General features: G+C 45.7%; 7 protein-coding genes across 7 annotated transcripts; 3 read left to right on the top strand and 4 right to left on the bottom strand.

Annotated features, from left to right (window-relative positions):
- Positions 1–1,059: 1,059 nt before the first annotated feature.
- Positions 1,060–6,653, bottom strand: FSST1_002808 (uncharacterized protein; the record flags this gene model as incomplete). Its single annotated transcript, XM_083228830.1, has 4 exons — positions 1,060–5,726; positions 5,877–6,128; positions 6,187–6,202; positions 6,246–6,653. 4 exons carry the CDS (start codon positions 6,651–6,653, stop codon positions 1,060–1,062), a joined length of 5,343 nt encoding a protein of 1,780 aa, XP_083086238.1.
- Positions 6,654–8,995: 2,342 nt separating this feature from the next.
- FSST1_002807 (zinc-dependent alcohol dehydrogenase family protein) lies at positions 8,996–10,105 on the bottom strand (the record flags this gene model as incomplete). The annotated part of the gene is made up of 2 exons (XM_083228829.1): positions 8,996–9,522; positions 9,595–10,105. 2 exons carry the CDS (start codon positions 10,103–10,105, stop codon positions 8,996–8,998), a joined length of 1,038 nt encoding a protein of 345 aa, XP_083086237.1.
- A 495-nt stretch (positions 10,106–10,600) lies between these two features.
- On the bottom strand, positions 10,601–12,162 carry FSST1_002806 (aspartate aminotransferase; the record flags this gene model as incomplete). Its single annotated transcript, XM_083228828.1, has 8 exons — positions 10,601–10,763; positions 10,851–10,988; positions 11,041–11,123; positions 11,173–11,381; positions 11,437–11,582; positions 11,631–11,887; positions 11,937–11,978; positions 12,025–12,162. 8 exons carry the CDS (start codon positions 12,160–12,162, stop codon positions 10,601–10,603), a joined length of 1,176 nt encoding a protein of 391 aa, XP_083086236.1.
- Positions 12,163–12,579: 417 nt separating this feature from the next.
- FSST1_002805 (major facilitator superfamily domain-containing protein) lies at positions 12,580–13,994 on the top strand (the record flags this gene model as incomplete). Its single annotated transcript, XM_083228827.1, has 2 exons — positions 12,580–13,763; positions 13,829–13,994. The coding sequence occupies 2 exons, from the start codon at positions 12,580–12,582 to the stop codon at positions 13,992–13,994; spliced, it is 1,350 nt and encodes a 449-aa protein (XP_083086235.1).
- A 365-nt stretch (positions 13,995–14,359) lies between these two features.
- Positions 14,360–16,367, top strand: FSST1_002804 (uncharacterized protein; the record flags this gene model as incomplete). Its single annotated transcript, XM_083223764.1, has 3 exons — positions 14,360–16,122; positions 16,169–16,265; positions 16,317–16,367. The coding sequence occupies 3 exons, from the start codon at positions 14,360–14,362 to the stop codon at positions 16,365–16,367; spliced, it is 1,911 nt and encodes a 636-aa protein (XP_083086234.1).
- Positions 16,368–17,393: 1,026 nt separating this feature from the next.
- FSST1_002803 (siderophore iron transporter-like protein mirB) lies at positions 17,394–19,203 on the top strand (the record flags this gene model as incomplete). Its single annotated transcript, XM_083228826.1, has 3 exons — positions 17,394–17,599; positions 17,655–18,378; positions 18,484–19,203. The coding sequence occupies 3 exons, from the start codon at positions 17,394–17,396 to the stop codon at positions 19,201–19,203; spliced, it is 1,650 nt and encodes a 549-aa protein (XP_083086233.1).
- A 579-nt stretch (positions 19,204–19,782) lies between these two features.
- On the bottom strand, positions 19,783–20,340 carry FSST1_002802 (uncharacterized protein; the record flags this gene model as incomplete). The annotated part of the gene is made up of 1 exon (XM_083228825.1): positions 19,783–20,340. The coding sequence occupies one exon, from the start codon at positions 20,338–20,340 to the stop codon at positions 19,783–19,785; it is 558 nt and encodes a 185-aa protein (XP_083086232.1).
- Positions 20,341–20,367: the final 27 nt, after the last annotated feature.

Below are 20,367 nucleotides of genomic sequence, written 5' to 3'. Positions count from 1 at the left end.
TCGTCGGAGTAGTAAATGCGTGGTCTGAGTTCCTTGGATGGGAGAAGGACGTCGTTCCTGGTAAGAAACCAGAATTCTTGATCAGCTGGGTTTCAGAGAGTTATCTGAAGGCGCCGCATATTTGTTGTTAATTTTCATATACACGGAATTGTCTCTGGATAATATTTTCAAGTCAATTAAGTTTAAAAATTAGCACTGCGCTTGAAAGGTTGCAGACGTTCTAAATCTGGGCGACAAACTTCTCATTGCCGATAGGAGGGTAGGATAAAGCAAGAAGCAGCAGCACCCCCCGGTTCAGAATGTGTACTATGCCTGGTTTGTTCAGCAAAGCAGACCGTACAATAGTTTAATAATTGAGGATGGATTCTAAAAGGCTTCTAGAAACTAATCACTGAGGAAGACGTGTCCGCTGGGCCGATCCGGGTAAGCTTTAACAGTAGCTTGGATTAACCTACAGTTGAGTACCTTGCTTTGCCTGCTGCCATCATCCCCTGCGTCGGTTACTAACCGATGAACTTTGTTTAGTGAGATATGAAAGGGCGCTAGCATGAAAGGATAACCAATGAATTAAATCTAGGGTAACTAATAAACTTTGACTAATATTGGCATAGACGATGTGATTAGTTGACGTTGCGCATGATGGGGGGGTTGTCAGAGGGCCTAATTTATGGGCGACAGTGTCAAAATATTCTGTTCCCGTAGGCATATTGAGCTAAAACGGTACTGCTGATGACAATACGACTACCTGGATTTCATGAGTGACGGAAGACTGATTATTATACCTCGCATCAGCTTATTCAGTATGCCGCCGGTAAGGATCGAGATTCATTTAAAACCTACTTCTATAGGTACTTCTGCAGGGCTAAGTTGATGTCAAGATATTACAGTGGATCTTTGGCATGTAGAGGTTTAGGAGTGCATTGCACAATATTCAACATAATTTCGTCTAAGCTGCAAAAGTAATATACTTCAAAGCACATCATTAGAAGATGGGAAGCTTTTTAAGCTTGCTGGACATACTCGCCTTTCACCCAAAAGCAAAATAAAAGATAGTACAAATCAAAACTTTAAAGCACCAGCTGTCTCCAGTCCAAACATGACAAAATTGCATCCCGCCATGACACCAGCCGGTATGACCCTAGTCGTCAGGTCTGGATCAAAAAGGGCGACGCAATAAGAAACCCGTCCAACACATTGCACTATTGTAGAAGTTTCACCAATAATAGCCAACGACCGTTCTGTGCTTTCAGGCTTCTTTGAAAGTTCATAGAAATGAAAACAACTGCAGAAAAGCGCTGGGAACACCAGGACCGTATTGAAAACTGCTCCCATCTTGCGGTTGTCATCAACTTTCATAAACGAGAGATGGCCTTTCGCGAGATACTTTTGACCAGGGCCGGAAAAGATAATCTTTGACATGACGGTAGTGACGGTTGTAATCGTGCGCATGGTGGAAACGGCTTTGTTCTCAATCGGCATTTTTGCAACTAGGAAGTCTGCGCCGCCCGTAGCAAGGGCGCCAATCACGCCCATGATAGCCGATGGCAGACCGAAGGCATTGGTAGGACTGGTATCCATGGCTTCAGCAAAGAAAAGAAAGTTTCCTGCGAATGCGACGAAACCACCAAGGGCATGGCCTGCGGTGTAGATCATCTGTCCAACCTCTTGAGAGATTTCCACGTCATTCCCTTCTTTCGAGTCAGTTGATGAATTGGTCTTGCGAGCTGACGATCCCCGACTCAAGACTGCAGAGAACGAAGCCCAATCTTGAGCGTCGATCAATGCGCGAGTTGTGCCGTTGTTGGGGAATGGAGTTTGCCCATGGGCGAACTTGACCATGATTGTGATCTCAGCTGCTCCAATCCAAGTAAAGAGATCAAGGAAGGAAATGTCGGAAACTCCAATGGCGTTCAAGATATCCGAGATGATGGGGATGTGAATCTTGGTGTCCAAGACATCAACGACAGTACCAGCGAGAGTACACAAGACATCCAACATGGTGTCAACGACAACCTGGGTTGTGCCCAAAACAGCTTCAACAAGAATGCCGGTGAGTCGCTTGAGGATATCTGCCAAGCTGAGATGCAGGAACTGTGAAGCGAGACTCTGAAGCTGATTGAGGGTTTGTGTAAAGATCATTCCCTGTGACTCCATCGCTTTGATCATATCATCGACCAAGCCTTGCACAATACTTGGGTCAGGGACGTCACTTTGTAGCGTGATTCTGTCTGCTTGGTTTCTAAAGTGACCAGCCATCATCTGAGAGCCAGAGCTCTGGTACTTGGTAGGGTCTGTTGTATTGCCAGATGGTGGCTTTCCAGCCGAATCCCCTAGTGCTGACCAGTCTTTGATACCGGCCCATTCTGCGACAGCTTCACGCGCACCATCCATGCAATCGCGTAAGGAGTCCTTGGAATGTCCAATGCTGGATGTTATGTCCAACAGATAGAATTTGACCAAGTTATATGTAACCTGCTTGGTCCGTTTGATATCTTCCCATTCGAACAAGAACTCAACGAATCGAATGAGATTCTGGATTCCCGTCTTGATCTTGTCAAAGACCCATTCGATAGCTCCAACCACAGCTTCGACTGTATTCAGGATAGCTCGGTACACGTCCTTGCCGATCTTGACGATGAACTCCCAAAGGCCTGTTGCAGCATTGTTGATAACGTCAATGACTTTCTCAACTCCCGTCTTCAGCCAATTGAACAGATCTCCAGCGGCAATGGCGATTGCGTCACCAAGGCCGAATGCTGCGCTGCCTTGTGAGATTACTATTTTCGATGTAACAGGTGCACTGATGCGGAGTGACGACATCTGGACCGAGTGCTTGTTGTAGGCACCATTCAATAGTCTGATGCTTTCTGCAGTTGCCTCTAGCTCCTCATCAGGTAGTCCAGAGGAAACCAATGAATCCGTCGTGGGATATCCGACAACACCACCGGCTTTGACATTTGTGCGGATTTGGGCATTCTTCAAGACGGTCTTGTCGGATAACTTGGACAGTTTTTCAAATGAACTGGCCATGGGATTGATTGTGACCTCAGTATTGCCCAGTTTTGCAGTTATCGTAGCTCCAACAATGCTGTCAGTTGCCTGGATAACAATGACTTGGCCAGATTCGTTAACCGTCACATTCACCGGGACTGTTGAAAGGATGTAGTACAGTCCATCGATATAAACTGGTGTATGCGTCTTGGTAGTCAGAGTGATTTCCGATCCTGATAGAGGCAGACCATCTTCTCCTTTTACACTGATCGTGGTAGTATACGAGTTGAACTGGATGGGTTCAGTCTTGGGGGCCGCCTCAAGCATGATGCGTTGAGCATACCAAAGCTTGGAATCGGATCTAGTGGCCTGAGTGAGCTTCTGAATGTTGTTGCCACTAGCTGCAAATACCGTGTTACCTCCATCTTTGAGGTTGACGAAGGAGGTAATATGTTCAATTCCAGAGAGAATAGGAACCGGAGCACTCCAATATTGTGGATCTGCAAGATGGTCTACATGGCAAGATGTGTAGTAGGCGACATCACTTGCATTCTTGCCAAAAATGGTGGTTATTTTGTCATGCATGAGTGCAATCAGAGTGCCAGTGCCGGAGAAAACAGGGTTGGTGAGCAGTGGTGTTCCGACAGTATTGTCATTCAGCTGCTGATCGGGATCCCAGCGGTAGAGAGTAGAGTCACCGACGGCGTAAAGATCAGTTGCGCCATACCATGGCGAACTCTGGTCATCGTAGCGGGCTGAGTCGACTGCTGTTGCGAGTGTTTTGTTGGGTAGCAGTAGGCGAGTTGGCATAGGCGTGGCATTGCCTATACTGTTGAAAAGAGGTACATACGCTAGTTGGGCAGCACCTTTGATGGCACCAGCTGTATATATGCCATCGACATAGGCTCCAGAGACACGACCCATGCAACTCTGATACGTGCCCTCCTCAACATCAAATGGCAGAGTACGAGGCGTCCAGTAAACTCCTGAGGTCGAGTATGGGTCAACAACGTAGCGGGAAGTAGCCTTGAGCTCGGAGTCAGGGTTTTGCAGGATGTCGACCATGATGTATTGCTGTTGTTGGTCCGTCTCCGAGACGTAGATGTTCGTAATGTGAATCGAGTCAGGTCCACTCTCCGCGTCAAAAGGGAATGCCTTCCAGTATGGATTGGAGATCCACGAAGAGGTAGAAGAAGGTGAATTGCGAAGTGATAGAAATAAAGTATCGGAACCATTGGAACGGACGGACATGGCCAAGGTCAACGTGAATGCATTCATGACGCTCTGGCCAACATCGAACTGCATCGCTGTTGCGCCAGAAGGGAACTTGTCATTGATGACCTTGGACGACATGTCAGTGGCTCTCCAGCCTGTTTGCGTCTGCGCGACCGTCTCCTCAATGACGTTCAAGACACCTGAGGAGTCGATAGCAAAGAGCAAAGCGGTTCCGTCTGAGGCTTGGAGAGCCCGAAACTTGCCATCCGGTTTAACTAGCTCTCCCTGCACGTAGTTGAGCATCAGCTCAGTACTTGTTGTCATGCTTGCTTGCTGGGAAGATCTGATCGACTTCAAGTGCTTGTGGGGATCAGACGTACCATCATCATCCTGATCTGGTGTGGTCCTGAGTGACGTAAAACTCCCCTCAGCATCAGGTGGGCCAATAGATTTCGGTGTTTTGTTTACACCCTCTTCCTCCAATCGCTTGAGATCCTCAGATCGAAGTTCCAAGATAAAAGCAGTGAGAGGGGGAATTTCGGTGACTTCGATAACTTCTGGATAACATGGGGACTCCTCGGGTTCCTTTTGGACATCTGTTGGGTTCACATATGTGATGAGGCACGCGAGGTCCGAAAAGTTGGAAAACGAAGCAGACTTGTAGGAAAATACCCGAGCGCCGGGAAACACAAAGTTCTTTGCCTGGTTGAAGGGAATGGAGCGCAAATGTGCATTCACAAACGGGTTAGTCTTGTCCTTGACATCTTGAAGCAAGTCTCCGATACGAGTGAAGAAGTTGACGATCCAGCTGACATCAATGTCTTCTGAATTGTCTTGGACATATGAATGGGTTGGTGAAGAAGTAAGGCTTCCATTGTCATCAACAGAAATTACATAATCGTCTGTCAGAACTTTGTCCAGAATATTGGCATCCGCGCCAGTACTCGACCACTGGATGTAGACATAGATTTTTAGTCTTTGGATGATGCTGAAAGTGTTGCCTCCAATGTAAACTTGTGGAACTTGGGCGAGATCATAATTTCCGAAAACAACACTACAAGAATAGGTTGACACGATCTTGAACTCGCCTTTTGTGGCCCAATATTGGTCCTGATCCCTAGCTGTGCGACTGTAGTCAAGTGTGGCGACTATAGGTCCAGACTCTGTGACTCGAACGTTTGGCATTTGCTCAGGTGTCAACTTCCACTTGTAATCGACGCCGCCAACAACATCTGTGGCTGTCACCCACACCCAGGGCAGAAGGCAGGAATTTTGAGCTTGAGGCAGGATCTGTTTAACCAAATAGTCTGCAATGGTCTTTCGGTTAATAGAAATGACACCACTAGATTGTGCAATCTCCTGTGGCTCTATCCAGTTCCAGTTGAAAGAAGTGGCTCCAGGAAGTCGGTGTCCATCAGTCGCACAGAGATAGTTGAGAGTCGTGGCTGATCGTTGAAGTTCAGAGGGGTTTTTGATCGTATCCCCCGAGTTGGGATCAACGACCGGACTAACCCATCGTTCTAAACCAGTTAAGCGGAGAGGCGATCCATCTGGATACTACGATACGGCAGTAATTCCAACTAGAGGAAGTCCTTGTTCTTTAGCGATTTTGGACCAGATACTGATGAAGGATTTGCCCAAAAGGTATGATGCTGTCTTATCAGTCACACCTTCAAATGTTGGAGTTGTCTGTGCGACGGCGTTCTCAAGATTGAAGAAAAGTTGCTGCAGACTGAAAGCCGATCCTGAGATGTTTTCCAATTTACGTCTGAGGGTCGCACGCTCTTCTGGGTGGTTTCTGAAATATTCAGTGTCCAATTCTTTGTCCAGGTCCTCATTCAGAAGATTGGTTTGGGTCTTGATATACCACGGATGTCCAGTGGGTTGCTGATACCAATCCCAGGAAGCTCCAGATTCCCAACCTATTTGAAGATCTCAGGGTCAATACAAACTCTTTCAATTGTATCATTCTAAACTTACTGTCGGGAGGATTGTTCTTGATAACGGGTAATGTCAGAACAATACATGTTGAATGAAACGGCCTCGGAGCTTCTGCCCAAGTCGACAATCGGCTCAGGTAGCTGCAGCTGCGGACCCTTGTTTGGAACATTGATAATGCAACCAGGAGGTATGCCGGTTTGCATTCTAATGGCACAGACAAGACGATTTTTAAAAAGCTTCTGGATTCTTTCGTCATTCCAATCTGTACCATCAGGGATGTCAAACGGATTGATCCCTCCACTCAGTTTCAGAATCTCATCGAGCGTTACTTCCGTCGTAGGATCTCCGTGTTCATCAGCTAAGAAGAAAAGGTATGTGACAGGCTGTTTTCCCCTAGTGTTCTGGAGGTACTGGACTAGTCCAGCATTGATGCTTTCCTGAGTGGAAGCGACCACAAAGTCATAGAGGTACTTTGGGTTGGAGAGGTTGGATTGGATTGGGGCCATTGTGCAGACGTTGACTCTACTGACGGTGTTGAAAATGTAAGATTGTGGGTGTTGGATTTTGGGATCTTGCCTTTGTTACGTTGGATAGAATTTTCTTAAGAGAATCTGGTCTTCTATAAGGCTCGATCGAACTTGTGAAATTTAATCTGATATCTAGTTCCCTCGTACTTCAGGCCCGATACTTTCGGCACTTGCAACAAATTCACCATGGTGCGGGGATGCTACAATCGTTGTCCTTGCATATGCATTCGATCTCAAGTAGTGGTAACGAAAACATCAAAGAGGTTGTGAGACTCTTGACAACAGCATGAACCGTAACACACAACGATGAACCACTCCTGGAGTGGGCCAATGTCCTCTCTTAGGTGCGTCAGTTGTGCTACGTCCCGGGCTCACCCCGCTTTCGAGTCTTCTATGATGTGTCAAAAGTTAACCTGATTACAGGTTTCGTACCTTGTACGACTAGGCTAGCTGCAGAATACTTTTCTTACGCAAGAGACATTACAAAGGTTTCCTCTTTCCTCTTTCTGTAGTCCAATCCTTAAATGATATTCCGGTGAGACAAGAGGTACCTCGTATGAGAACCGAGCCAACATCCATGTAGCTAGCTTCGCGCGCTGCAGCGAAAACCTAATCAAGCCAAATTAAACGAAGTTAACGTTATAGGTCGGAATATTCTGGGGGGTTTTCATGGATATGAGATCATTCATTTTCTGAATGTGATGGCTGGAAATTCTCAGGCTTCATGTGGGGATATGATCTGATGAGACCATACTGGCTATGAAGCTTGATGCAAAGTACGCGGAGAATAGAGCGAAGGGCATATAAGTTGCTAGAAATTCTCATGATGATCATCAAGCCTAGGCCTACAAGGTCGTTTTACACAAGGTAGTCATCTATACGATCTATGACTAAAACAAGCTTTTGAACTTCTGTTCTACCTTCCCCTTTCCAGTCTCAGTTCTTCCCACCATGAATGGTACAATGAACTAAACTATAGTATCATTTTATCGCAATGAAACAAACTGTACCTGAAGCAAGAGAAGATAAAGGTAAAATTGCATCAACAAATATGCCGATAATGAACCACTTGCCGTGTTGTACGACAACTTGCAATCACTGCATACTTTCAAACAATTGGCAATTTCATTCTGCAAAATGATTGGTTTGTATATCTCGGGTTAGTTTATGCAAAGGCCCGGCATGCATACGATAACATCACGATACAAAGAAGAATCATGCGGATGATTCCGGGCGTACTGTTTCTCAACTACTTCCGGCGATGACTATCCTTGAACTGTAAACCAAGCCGGTCACGAACAACGAACAAGTAACAAACGCGGGAAGGGGGGGTGTCTTGGGATCGCGTTCGGTAATCTCCGTGCCGTCCCATGTAGGAAGACTCTTTCGATCGCGTCTTATGGGATATCACTTTACCTGGGTCTTGAGTGAGGTCTTCTAGTGTCTTACTTACTTCCAACTTTAACACATATCTGAGATACTGCTACATCTAGAAGCTTCAATTCTGCGACAGGCTATCCCATTCCGCTCTTAGAACTTTGTATTTTTCACTATTGATTCTCTTTCATAGTAGATCCACAAATAAAGACTGCGAAGTGGTGAGGCTCCTCTACTGTTCTGACATGCATCTATTTTCCCCGCACTTTGATAATAATGCAGTGCTACATGTAGCATTGAGAGTCCCACCGAGGACTCCACCAAGGTGACATATTCTTTTATCGTGAAGAGCCACCTTGCATCAACTTTTCGTATCGGTCCGCCGGTTTCCTGATCTTGACGCAACGGGAATCAGGTATTTGTCATACAAGATATGCCAAGTCATATTTGTGTAACCTATAACGGGTTGTGAATGAGTAGCCCTTTTGGTTTGATACGATCACTCAAACCAAGTTGTCTCATGTTGCCTAGGCCTGATAATTTCTAATCTGAATTGTTCTCTGAGTCTGTTGCTTGTTACTCTAATGACTCGAGGTGAAGTAGCTCTATTGAGCTAAAATAACACTTGTTAATATGCACGAGACACTGATCTATCTATTGTAAAGGATCTGCATACATCCTTGCGCTCGGGAAGAATCAGTTCTTTGCAGCGAAGGCTTTGCATCAGAACTCATGGCTTAAATCTGATCCCTGTACGTAATGACTAATGCGGATCATAGACCATTGTGCAAAAGTACTTCATAGTTAACTTGTAAAACACCAAATCGGATGTACACATCGTTCACGTATTAACTGGCCCATATATCTTGTTATTGTCGACATCCCATGGCCCCGTGACGCTTATCCCCTGAATACTGTATATGCTTATAGACGTAGATTACAGCCTAAAGACGAATGCATACCTTGCCGATGTGAGTTCCGGACGTCATGTACTCTAAGGCTTTCACCACTCCTTCCTGGGTGAAATCAAATGTCTTCTCGACTGGGATGTTCAGATTGTGGTTACCAACAAACTGAACGACTTCTGATAGAAGTTGTCTGGATGCAATTATAATACCGCGCACCACACATCCCTTTGACAAAGCCAGACCAGCAACATCGGGCATCTCTTCCTGGCTGGCTTGAGACAAGAAACCTATCACAGAGATGATGCCACCAAACTTGATTGCATCGATGGACTGCTTGATGGTGCCGGAACCTCCATTCTCGAGAATGTAGTCGACACCGACACCGCCAGTCAGCTTCTTCGCCTCGGCAGCCCAGTCAGGATTTTTCTTGTAGTTGATAACGTGATCGACGCCGAAGTTCTTCTTGACGTAATCTAGCTTCTCGTCACTGGAAGAAGTGATAATCGTCTTGGCTCCGGCAGCTTTGGCGAGGACTAGGCCAGTGACTGAGACACCTCCGGTACCTATCTTATGTCAGTATCGGTGAAGGAAGCCTGACCAGGGAAGGATGTGAGTTATGACCAGGGTTGATATACCTTGAAACAGGACCGTCTGGCCGGGACGGAGAGGGACAAGTCCGAACAAAGAGTTCCATGCAGTGGCACCAGTGCAAACCAGGGCAGCCCACTGCTCGTCCCTCAGAGTAGAGTTCTCGGGGATCTTAACAGCACCCTGATATGGGACACGTATGTACTCTTGTAGAACGCCGTCGGTAGGGCCGCCAAGCCCATGGTTCCAGTTATCAATGGTACCGTAGAGTGCGGTAGGATCGAACGCAATCACGACCTTGTCACCCTTTTTGAAGCCCTCTACAGCTCCACCAATATCATAGACCTCGCCCATCGCATCGGAGCATGGAACAACGTCGTCCTTGACTGGAAAAGGATATTTGGAGTTGGAAATAGCGATATCGCGGAAGTTCAATGCGACACTGCGGACTTTGACGAGAAGCTCGTGTCTATCGATACTGGGAATCGGCTCACTGCGAGGCTGAAAGCCGCTAAAGCCATTGCGGTGAGCAAGACGAAAGACGGTCTGTGAGGACATGCTGGAATTTGAGCTGCGAAGGAGTTGACGAAATAGATTTCCTTACGTTGTAGGAAGGAGAAGAGTCTGAATTATTGAAACGTTTCAGGTCTTTTGATATGCATACTTATATTCACCAGTAATCATCTCCCTGCTTTTTATTTATACTTCTATCTTTCTTTTCAAGCTTAAGTTACAACGTTATTACCTCTAGTGGCGTATCTAGTACCAATGCCGCTCCTGCTGACAAAGTAAAGAGGGTACTTTAGTGTAAAATCATTTGCTAAATTTAAATATGTAATCATGATATCTCTTAAAGTCATAACGTTATTGACTTTCGTAGCGCACGGAACATCTATAATAGGAAATCCCGCTTCTCAAACTAGTGGAACAGACGTTGATCTGTCCTCGCCTAAACCCGTCTGAGTAAGCAAAAACTACAAAATTCCAGATCTTGGGTATGCACAAAGTTTTATCTGTCTGTGTTACCATTCATGATAAATGCCTAACTCCTGCTCAAGATGACAAAGCTTTGAGTATTCTTCCCAACCCTTCGTCCAGCACATATTGTGGATGCGCGATGACAAGTCGGAACCAACCTGACTCCTCGCTTCTGTAACCACTTGCAGACGTGATGTAAACATTCTCTTTTCTCAGAAGCGCGAGAATGTCATCATCACTGGTAACTTGGTGATGGGCTGCTGCCTTCAGGTTTACCATCAAGAATAAAGACGCATTCGACTTGCGGTACGGTATGCCGTGTCACTGTAGAAATCCAGTAACATGTTTATAGCTTTCTGCTAGACGGGATCGGTGTAGAGATATGTAATTATCAGTGAAATCTTTATCCATCAACAGTGACGCCGCTGCGTTATCAGCAAGGCTTGATGGGAAGTTGAACAGTCTACAATGCAATTAGAAGACAGACACCAACATATACCGATCCGTGGACTTACGAGAAGCTTTCGAGCGATTTATGAAACAACGGATTAGTCTGGCTTATGAGGCAACCGATACGCAGACCAGTAGCACCAAAGTCCTAGGACAATGTTAACTCGTGAAGACGTACAGGAGGGGGGGTGAAGCACCTTGCTAAATCCCCATTGTACATGGATTTTCTCTGGCTCCATAAGTCCTTCAGCACTCAAAGAAAGAATTGAAGTAAAGGGAACTTCATCGCTCATTTCCGAATTCTCGAAGACAGACAGTGCATAGATTTCGTCAACAAGGAGGTGGAGACCGAATTTACCACACAGGCGCATATAAGCCATCAGAACCTGTTTAGTGTAACAACGCCCTTGATTATGTCAGTTTCTCGTTAAATTGTCACCTGGATGTCTCCGGTATCAAACCTAGTGGGTTGTGTGGCGAACACAAAAGTATTGCCTGAACATTTCTTCCTTCCGTCCGTGCTACCATGTACTCCTTCTCATACTCCTCGACGGCTTCCAGGCTAAAGGGGTCAACGCCGTTGAACGAAACCTCGCGGACTTGGACCCTGATTCGGTTAGAAGACAGTTTTAGTTACGTTTAGTAATAGAAATACCCAGCTCGAATCCCAAAGATGTAATTAAAAGCAGTCCAGTAGGGCCTCCCGATAAGTACTTGATCTCCTTGGTTAAAAAGTGACCAAGCACAGCACTCGATTGCGTTACCTACTCCAGGTGTGATTGTAAGATGCGAAGGGATAACTGGAATAAGGGGGTTGAAGTAATCATTCAATAACTGGCAAAATGCAGTTTTCAATAGTTTCGAGCCGGTGAATCCATCTCCATATGTCAACGAGTGAGAGTTTACACGAAGCTACAACTGTTAGTTGAACATATGAATCAAGATTTTAGTGATGTCTTACGTGTGAGTTGATGAATGAAGTCAATTCTTCTTGCATCAATGCCTACATTTGTCAGCCAACACATTTGCGAAGCAGGCTAGTCCCTTACATTTTCAGCGAGGCCGAGGTTGACTATGCCATTCGGATTGGTCTGGGGATGCCATAAGTTGTTGAGAACGTCGAAGAACTTGGGAACATCGGGCAAGAACCCCGCTCCGCGAGACGAAATACAGTCGGTTGAAGACATGGTGATACAGTGGAGAATATGGAATGGGATAACAAAGCAAATCTGTGGGAGGGAGTATAGGTGTGACTGTGCTGTGTGATAATCTGGAATTAAATACTCGGCTTTGTAGCATTAACTTCACTGTCACTCGTAGTTTACAGCGAGCAAAGCGAGTAAGAGTGTCTGATGCATTCGTCATCTGGTGATGAGCTAGAGCCGCCAAGAGGTATGCCCGGTTTAATCCCGAACTTCTCCGACAACTTCTCCGATGTTCAGTATCACAGCTCCCGTGAGAACTATCTTGTATTTGAAGTAGAAAGGTTCAGAACCATTTAAAAGTACTATGCTAGCATTGAAATAACAATAGAACCTTGAGATGGTAGCCTTAGATTCAATACTTCCGTTTTAATATTCGTTTCGAAAGAATAATTGAGCCACATGGCGCTCAGAAACAAGGGGGAATCTACCACAGATTCTTTTCGCTCGAGCTCGGGCGATACGGCAACTCAACAACAGAATCACAAGCCTTGTGCAGAGGGGATATCTCCTACAACACGAGATGCCGACAATGGTATTTATCCAGAGGGTGGTCTAGCAGCCTGGCTATGTGTCTTTGGCAGCTTCATGGGACTCCTTCCAAGTCTGGGTCTGGTCAATTCCTTAGGCTCCTTTCAAGCTTATTTGGAAACCCACCAATTACAAGGCTACCACACCGGGAGGATTGGCTGGATCTTTAGCGTATACACCTTTCTCACATTCTTCTTTGGGATATTCATCGGCCCAATATTCGACGCACGAGGGCCTCGAATATTGATATTTCTTGGATCAGTCTTCATCCTGGTAGCCATGCTTAGCATTGGATTCTGTGTCGAATACTGGCACTTCCTTTTGGTTTTTGGTTTTTGCAACGGGCTAGGAACTTCTCTAGTCTTTACACCAGCTATAGGGGCTATCAGTCATTTTTTCTACCAAAAACGAGGTATCGCAACAGGGATTGCAGCCAGTGGTGGAGCAATTGATGGGATCTTGGTTCCCCTCGTGCTAGAAAACCTTCTTGACAAGGTTGGGTTTGCCTGGGCAACTCGGGTCATTGCCCTTGTATGGTTGGTCTGCCTCGGAATCGCCTGTATCACGATCACTTCTCGTCTACCTACGAAACCATTTTCGAGAGAGAACATTCTTCCGGATCTTCGGATATTCCGCAACATTCCATTTTTACTCACAACATTAGCAGTATTCTTTATTGAATGGGGCATCTTTATTCCCATCTCATACATTCCTTCATACGCTCTGGCCCATGGAGTATCATCAAAGCTATCTTATCAGCTTCTTGCCATCATGAACGCGGGGTCGTTCTTTGGTCGCATTCTTCCCGGATATTTTGCAGATCGTCTAGGCCGCTTCAACGTTCTTATTCTCACCACGGGCCTCTGTCTCCTATCTAATGTTTGTCTCTGGCTACCAGCGTCAGGAAGCGTACCAGTACTAGTCATATACAGCTGTGCCTTCGGATTCTTCAGCGGTAGTGGTATCAGTCTCACTCCTGTCTGCATAGGACAGCTGTGCGATACAGAAAACTATGGACGGTACTATGCAACAGCTTATACAGTTGTGAGTCTCGGGTATGTCATTTGATTCTCTGAAATCTGGAATATGACTCAAAAATATTCATCACTAACTTGTCTAGAACTCTTACAGGGATACCGATTGCTGGAGAAATACTTTCCCGCTGTCACGAAGACTACTGGGGATTGATCACTTTTACTACATGCTGCTACGCTGCTGGACTGATATGTGCGATTTCTGTGAAAGTTTTGGAATGTGGATGGCAAAGTCCTTTAGCTGTGTATTAGTTTGGGTTTTCAAACTCGATGATAGTTACTCAACCTCACTTTTGTTTCTTAATTATCGGCATGATGAGATCAGGCATGAATTCAGTATATAGTTGTTGCCTTTTCCGACATATCCAATATCTTAGGCTAGTCCATTCCTTCTAGCGGCAAGCCCCGAAACTTAAAAATGCACATGTGAGTCTCGGACGAGGCAAATCCGTGCTAGTGGAATTCAATCTAGCGCCATCATAAAGATCTGCAGTCCGATATGTCCGACATCTTCCCCGATCATGGATATTGTTTTCCATAAACCAAGACGAACGCCGTTCCTCAGTTGAAATCCCCGTTCCTTTTCCGATCATATCCAACATCCGAGACTGCCTACTATGCCAGGTGACCCCCAAACTCCCACACCGAAATTACCTTCTGCACGCAAAGGCGTCCCTCACAAACGGCCTCGGAGAACGCTAAGCTGCGACCCATGCAGAATCAGCAAACTCCGATGCGATCGACAACAACCATGCTCCTCTTGCATACGGCGAGAATGTGCATCTAGATGCACCTTTCGGCGAGTACGAGATGCAGCTATCAACAAAGCCACCATTGCAGAAGATGTATCAGAGTCTGTCTACTATGGTTCTCCTAGTCGTCAACATGAACCACAGGTAACTGTGTCAATAGCGAATACAGCAGATGACGGTCGGTCAGCGACACCAACGCTTGAACAACCTCCAAGTAGTACTAGTCAGGCACACTCTCCACAAGTCGATCCTCCTTCCTCCATCGCATCTTGGAACGCGGTTCTTCAGCGACCAGCTTCCGGCCGTGATAGCCCCGCTATCGGACAAGAAGCTGACCCCTTTGCTTCTTTCGCTTTTGGGCCGAAAAGGTCCATGAGTGAACTACTGGACCTTTTGCCGTCTAGTACTACCCGCGAGTTCTTGGTCTCGAGATACTTTACATACCAAGCTCCACTGTTTCACATCCTCCACGGGCCTACCTTTCAGCAACAATATGCCGAGTTCACCCGGCACCCAACGCAAGCGTCACTGTCTTGGCTAGCGTTACTCTTCACTCTTTGCTCCTTGGCTGTTCAAACATTAGAATCTGGCGATCCAGTACTGATGGAATTCCACCTAACGCGGTCTGGTATTGAGTCTTGCGACATACTCTCCTTGTCTCGCCACCTTCGTAGCGCTGCACTTGCTTGCCTCTCAGAATCTCGGTTCATGGTTCGATATGATCTCAACACACTAGAAGCTCTGTTGGTCATGACGTATGGAATATGCCATAGTGAAGGAGTGGATCGTGCTTGGATATTTCTGGGTATTGCTCTTAACATGGGTATTGTCTTGCGATGCAATGTCAATCACTCGAACCAGAACTGCGTTGAGCAGCAGAGGCGTTGGCGATGCTGGGCTGGCATTAGAATGCTTTACACCTACCAAGGTATTCTTTTCCGCGATGTCGATCCCTCTTTTCTCCTTTCGTTTCCTTTTACTATGCCCGCAGAAGTTGATGATACCGATATACATGTGGATACAGTTAAGGAGCCATCAACATATCCAAACAGTATGTCACTAACCAAGTTCAAACTTCGCCTGTTTGAGTTGTCAACTCAGATATGCTCCCGACTTTCTAATAGCTCTTCATATGACGAAGCTACTATGAAAAACTTTGATACTATAATCGGAGTTGAACAGCATCATTGGGCGACCGCTTATATACCTTCTGGATACCCAAGCTTCCTCGATACGGCCGGTTTTGCATATTGGTGCATACTAGAGACATATGCTTACCAGCTTTATCTCCTGATTCACCGGCCTTTCTATCATTCTCAGTCCCCCCAATTTCTCCTTGGTAGTAGAAAGAAATATCTCGAATCAAGCATAGCGCTGTTGGAGACATATGAAAAAATGTGTGATCTTCCCACGCTTCGACCATACCGGTGGCTCGTAAACGGCATGACGAGTTTCAATGCGCTGCAGGGAGTGGTTGCTTTGGCAGCTTGTCTGATTGACAGATATGGACAAGAGGATACCATAGGTTCTTATCAAACAGTATTTGATAATGCCGTTATTCGAATTAGGTCACTGCAGAGCTCTAGTCCTGTCTGTAAACGGGCTTATCCTGAAATCCAAAAGATACAGTAAGTACATACCCTTTCATTCAAGGGTAGAATCTCACGCATATAGGGAACAAATATCCATACTCAACAGTAACGAAGCCCATGCACCGTGCCAAAACTGGGACTCAAGTGTCAATTGGCTTGATGAAAACTCTATCGATTGGGTAAGTGTACCTGCTAGCTGTACTGTATAAACTTCAGCTAACAGTACAAAGGTTTTTTGGGATAATTTAATCGACAACGTTGGCGTTGTTTCTCAGGACTGACTTAGCTTGCGGGTAATACATCATGGTTGACTACGTCGATTTTCCCGAGTTTACAAGCCACTGGCTTTAACTGACTTGCTGCAGGAAGCTCCGGAGTGTTTGACTTTGTTTTTGCGGATTAATTCGGACATCTTGAACTACTGGATCTCCGACGATGGTGAGCAATCGGAGGATAGCGGGGAAGTAAGGAAGGTTTTGTCTATTAAAGTCTGGTGGGTATTAACACCGAACGGGGATATCGGGAAGGTTGGTACTGGCCAAGAACGTCTAATGTCGAGGGTCTCGGATATTGCAGTATCCAATTTCGTGTCCATATCCCAGAGTACGAGAATAATATTAATATGTAGACACCGGTGCCATCCCGTTTTCTACTTATGATCCGAATCTATTGATAATGAAAACACAGAAATTGTGAAAACCCAAAGGTCCTATGTTAGTAGTGCCCATGATATTCGATCTCGGGCTGTAGTTCTTAAAATCTCACATGGTGTCTTGTTTGTTGTCTGTGTTAGAGCTTCATACGGAAGCGTGAATGTACAAGAAAACGATCTACCATGGCCTAGAATAGAGCATGCTTCTGGAAATAGCAATACCAAGTCACGGATGTAACTGACAACATGCCATGATACAAGCACTCTACCATCCGCAATCTATGACAGTGAAATATACACGCCACAGGACCCCACACGTTCCTTTCTGACGAAAACTCTTACCGGGTTATGTCCACACATCGGGTGATTTAGGTTATCAGATGGTGCCTAGACCATTTCTTTGATTGATGACTTCCCCTTATCAGATCCACAAGTGCGCTTCCGTGAAGAAATCTTTCCTCCTCTTGGTCTCTCATTGGCTTCTATCTGAGTGATTTAACTAGATTGATCTCGGCAGTACCCTGTAAAAGACGATTTCAATTATCTATAAGATCTCTAGTATCCCCCTTATCAATCAATCACCCACATAAGCCCTCTGCTCCCACAAGCATCCCATTTCTTCCTCTGCGCCTGCTAGTCATCAATATCGTACGAAATGGCCGACACCAATGGCATTGTTATCCCACAGCTTCGGGATAAGAACCTCGAAAAAAGCTCTGCCCCGGATATAAACGAAGCCGTCCTCGATTCCCGAGTTAATATCGCCTCTTCGGAAGATGGCGTCCAGAAAGACGAGAAAGAGATACCCGGCGCATTGCAGCAGGTAATGACTCAAAATGATCAGATCCTGTCGCATATCTTGTAAGTGACTGTCACTCCCACTCACAGAAGCAAAGTAACCTAATCCAGCATCTAGTATCTGGCTACTGGTCTTCGCACTCGGATTCTCCAACAGTATCTTCAGAGTCCTTACCCCTTACGTCGTCAGCGACTACAAAAAACACGCCCTGACTGCGACAACCGATGTCGTTGCCAATATTGCCAGCGGTATCTTCAGACTTCCGTATGCCAAGCTGCTTGACGTTTGGGGCCGGCCCCAGAGCCTTTCACTCATGGTCTTATTCACCGTCCTTGGTGCAATTATGAAGGCTGGCTGTAACAATGTCGAAACCTACTGTGCCGCTCAAGTATTCTACTATGTCGGCTACTATGGCATTCAATTCAGCCTTGTTATCTTTATTTCCGACTCCGCTCCTATTCGAAACCGAGCTCTTCTCTTTGGCATCGTTTGGTCACCATCACTTATCTCGACTTGGGCATATGGACCTACTGCAGACCGAATCTTGACAATCCTTGGATATAGGTGGGGATTTGGAGTGTGGTGCATCATCATTCCGATCTTTTGTGCTCCTGTGCTTGCTCTGATGTTCCGCTTCGATAAGAAGGCAAGGCAAGCCGGCTTGATTAAGCGAACGGAGCATGGCAAGACTATCGCTGAGCGCATCATCTTTTATTTCAAAGAGCTTGACATCGTTGGACTGCTCATTCTTGCTGCCGGCCTGAGCCTGCTTCTCCTGTCGCTAAGTATCTATTCTTACCAAGACGATGGTTGGGGTTCGCCCTTGATCATCTGCTTTCTGGTATTTGGTCCTCTGCTGATCATAACCTTTATCCTGTACGAAATGTATCTTGCGCCTGTCACATTCCTCTCGTCACAGTTGCTAAAAAATCGAACTGTTGTCTAGACCAATATAATGGCGGCAACACTCTATACCTCCGAGTTCATCTGCTCAGCCTATATTTACTCAATGCTCATTGTGGTCTTTGACCAATCCATCACCGCTGCCACCTATATCAACAGCATCTACTACGTCGGTTCATCTTTCTGGACGATAGTCCTCGGCTTCATGATGCGCTACTACGGAAGGGTAAAGATATACACCTTGGTACTTGGTATTCCATTCTTCATTCTTGGCCAAGGTATGATGATTGCTTTCAAGCCTGGATTTACTCCCATCGGGCTAATGATTGTTTGCAAAATCCTTATCGCCTTTGGTGGTGGTACCATGTATCCCATTGAGCAAATGACTCTTATGGCTGTCTCGCAAGAACATACGCCAGCACTTCTGGCATTGGAGTCTGTCATCATCGATGTTGGCAAGGGTGCTGGATCAGCAATTGCCACTGCCATCTGGGCCAGCATGTTCAAAAAGAAGTTGTCTGAGTACCTACCTACAAGTGAGCTTGGGAGACTCAATGAAATCTACGGCAGTCTGGATGTCCAGTCATCTTATCCAATTGGAAGTCCTGCGAGAGAAGCCATCAATCATGCTTACCTGGACACTCACAGTGTGATTTTCATATCCTCTACCTCGCTCTTGGCCCTCACTTGGATCTCCGTTCTCTTCTGGAAGGACTACGATGTCAAGAAGATGAGCAACCTTCAAAAAGGCATGCCAGTCTAGAGTAGTTATCTTCTTACAGCAAAGTGCGTCGTTTGTTTGAGTTTTACATAGCGTAGTAACTCTGAAGGCTCTATTATGCTGGACAAAACATCTAGGTAGAATTTCATCTCTTTAACTGCTACATACTAGTTTCGGTAATCTTCTATATTGCAGTCTCCATCGTGAGCTTAATCGGTGTAAAGCTCCCTCTTAAATGTCTAATCTGATGCATTTTATACTGTCATTAGTCCTAGAGTAATTTGACTTCTCAGAAAATATATGAATACAACATAAAAGCATCTATTGGCGAAACGTTTCTGCTTAGTTAATATATTTTATAATAAGTAGGCGGTAAAGGAATACTTCTTGTGCTAATGATAATAATGTTACTTGGAAAGCTCCTACCAAGATTAATAAAGTCATTTATGTTGGTAAAAGCCCTCACTATTTATCTTTAAAAGAAAAGGAGAATAATACAAATAGGGGCATAGACGGGAGAAGGCGAAGATTAAATCCAATCAGCAGCAAATTAACTTGCTTATCGAAATGTTCATCAAGATAATCAGAACTGTTGAACTGAAGCTACCCTGTATAACAACTTCACTTCAGGGGGTGCTTCAACACCGTCCTGCCAAAGTGACTCATCTCTTTCATCCTGTAAAGCCCATCGATTGCCTCCTTGCCTGTACCATCGAATACGCGGACAGGAGTTGGTATGTACTCAGTCCCATAATTCTCAACAACCCAGCCTAACGCTCTCGACATTCTTTCGGCAGCGACCATATCTTTTGTAAAAGTGATCTTAGTCCCATCTGGCATATCAAATTCTATGTCAAATTGGCGACCGGCCATAGTGGGGTGGAATCCCTCTTGTGGAGTCACTAAGACTGTTACCAAGCTTACGTTATTATGTTCAGGAATAACGCTTGCGAGTAGATCCTGCGAATTCGGATCGGCAAAGGACCCAAGCGCGTCAAATCCCCAAATTGTGCCCTTGGTTCCTTTCAAAGCTGACTTGACCTGATCGGCGACGTCCTCATCGTGATAGTCGAAACACTGAGTTGCACCTAGGGACTTGAGCCAGTCGTGTCGCTTAGCGGATGCTATAACAACAATCGAAGGAATGCGACTGGCTCGGGCGAGCTGGATAGCAGCCATACCGACACCTGTAGCGCCACCCCAGAT

The sequence above is a fragment of the Fusarium sambucinum genome, chromosome I (genome assembly GCF_050947815.1).
Source record: "Fusarium sambucinum isolate potato_lamoka chromosome I, whole genome shotgun sequence".
In the NCBI taxonomy this organism is placed as follows: Eukaryota; Fungi; Ascomycota; class Sordariomycetes; order Hypocreales; family Nectriaceae; genus Fusarium; species Fusarium sambucinum.
This window is presented reverse-complemented; position numbering and strand designations above follow the sequence as displayed.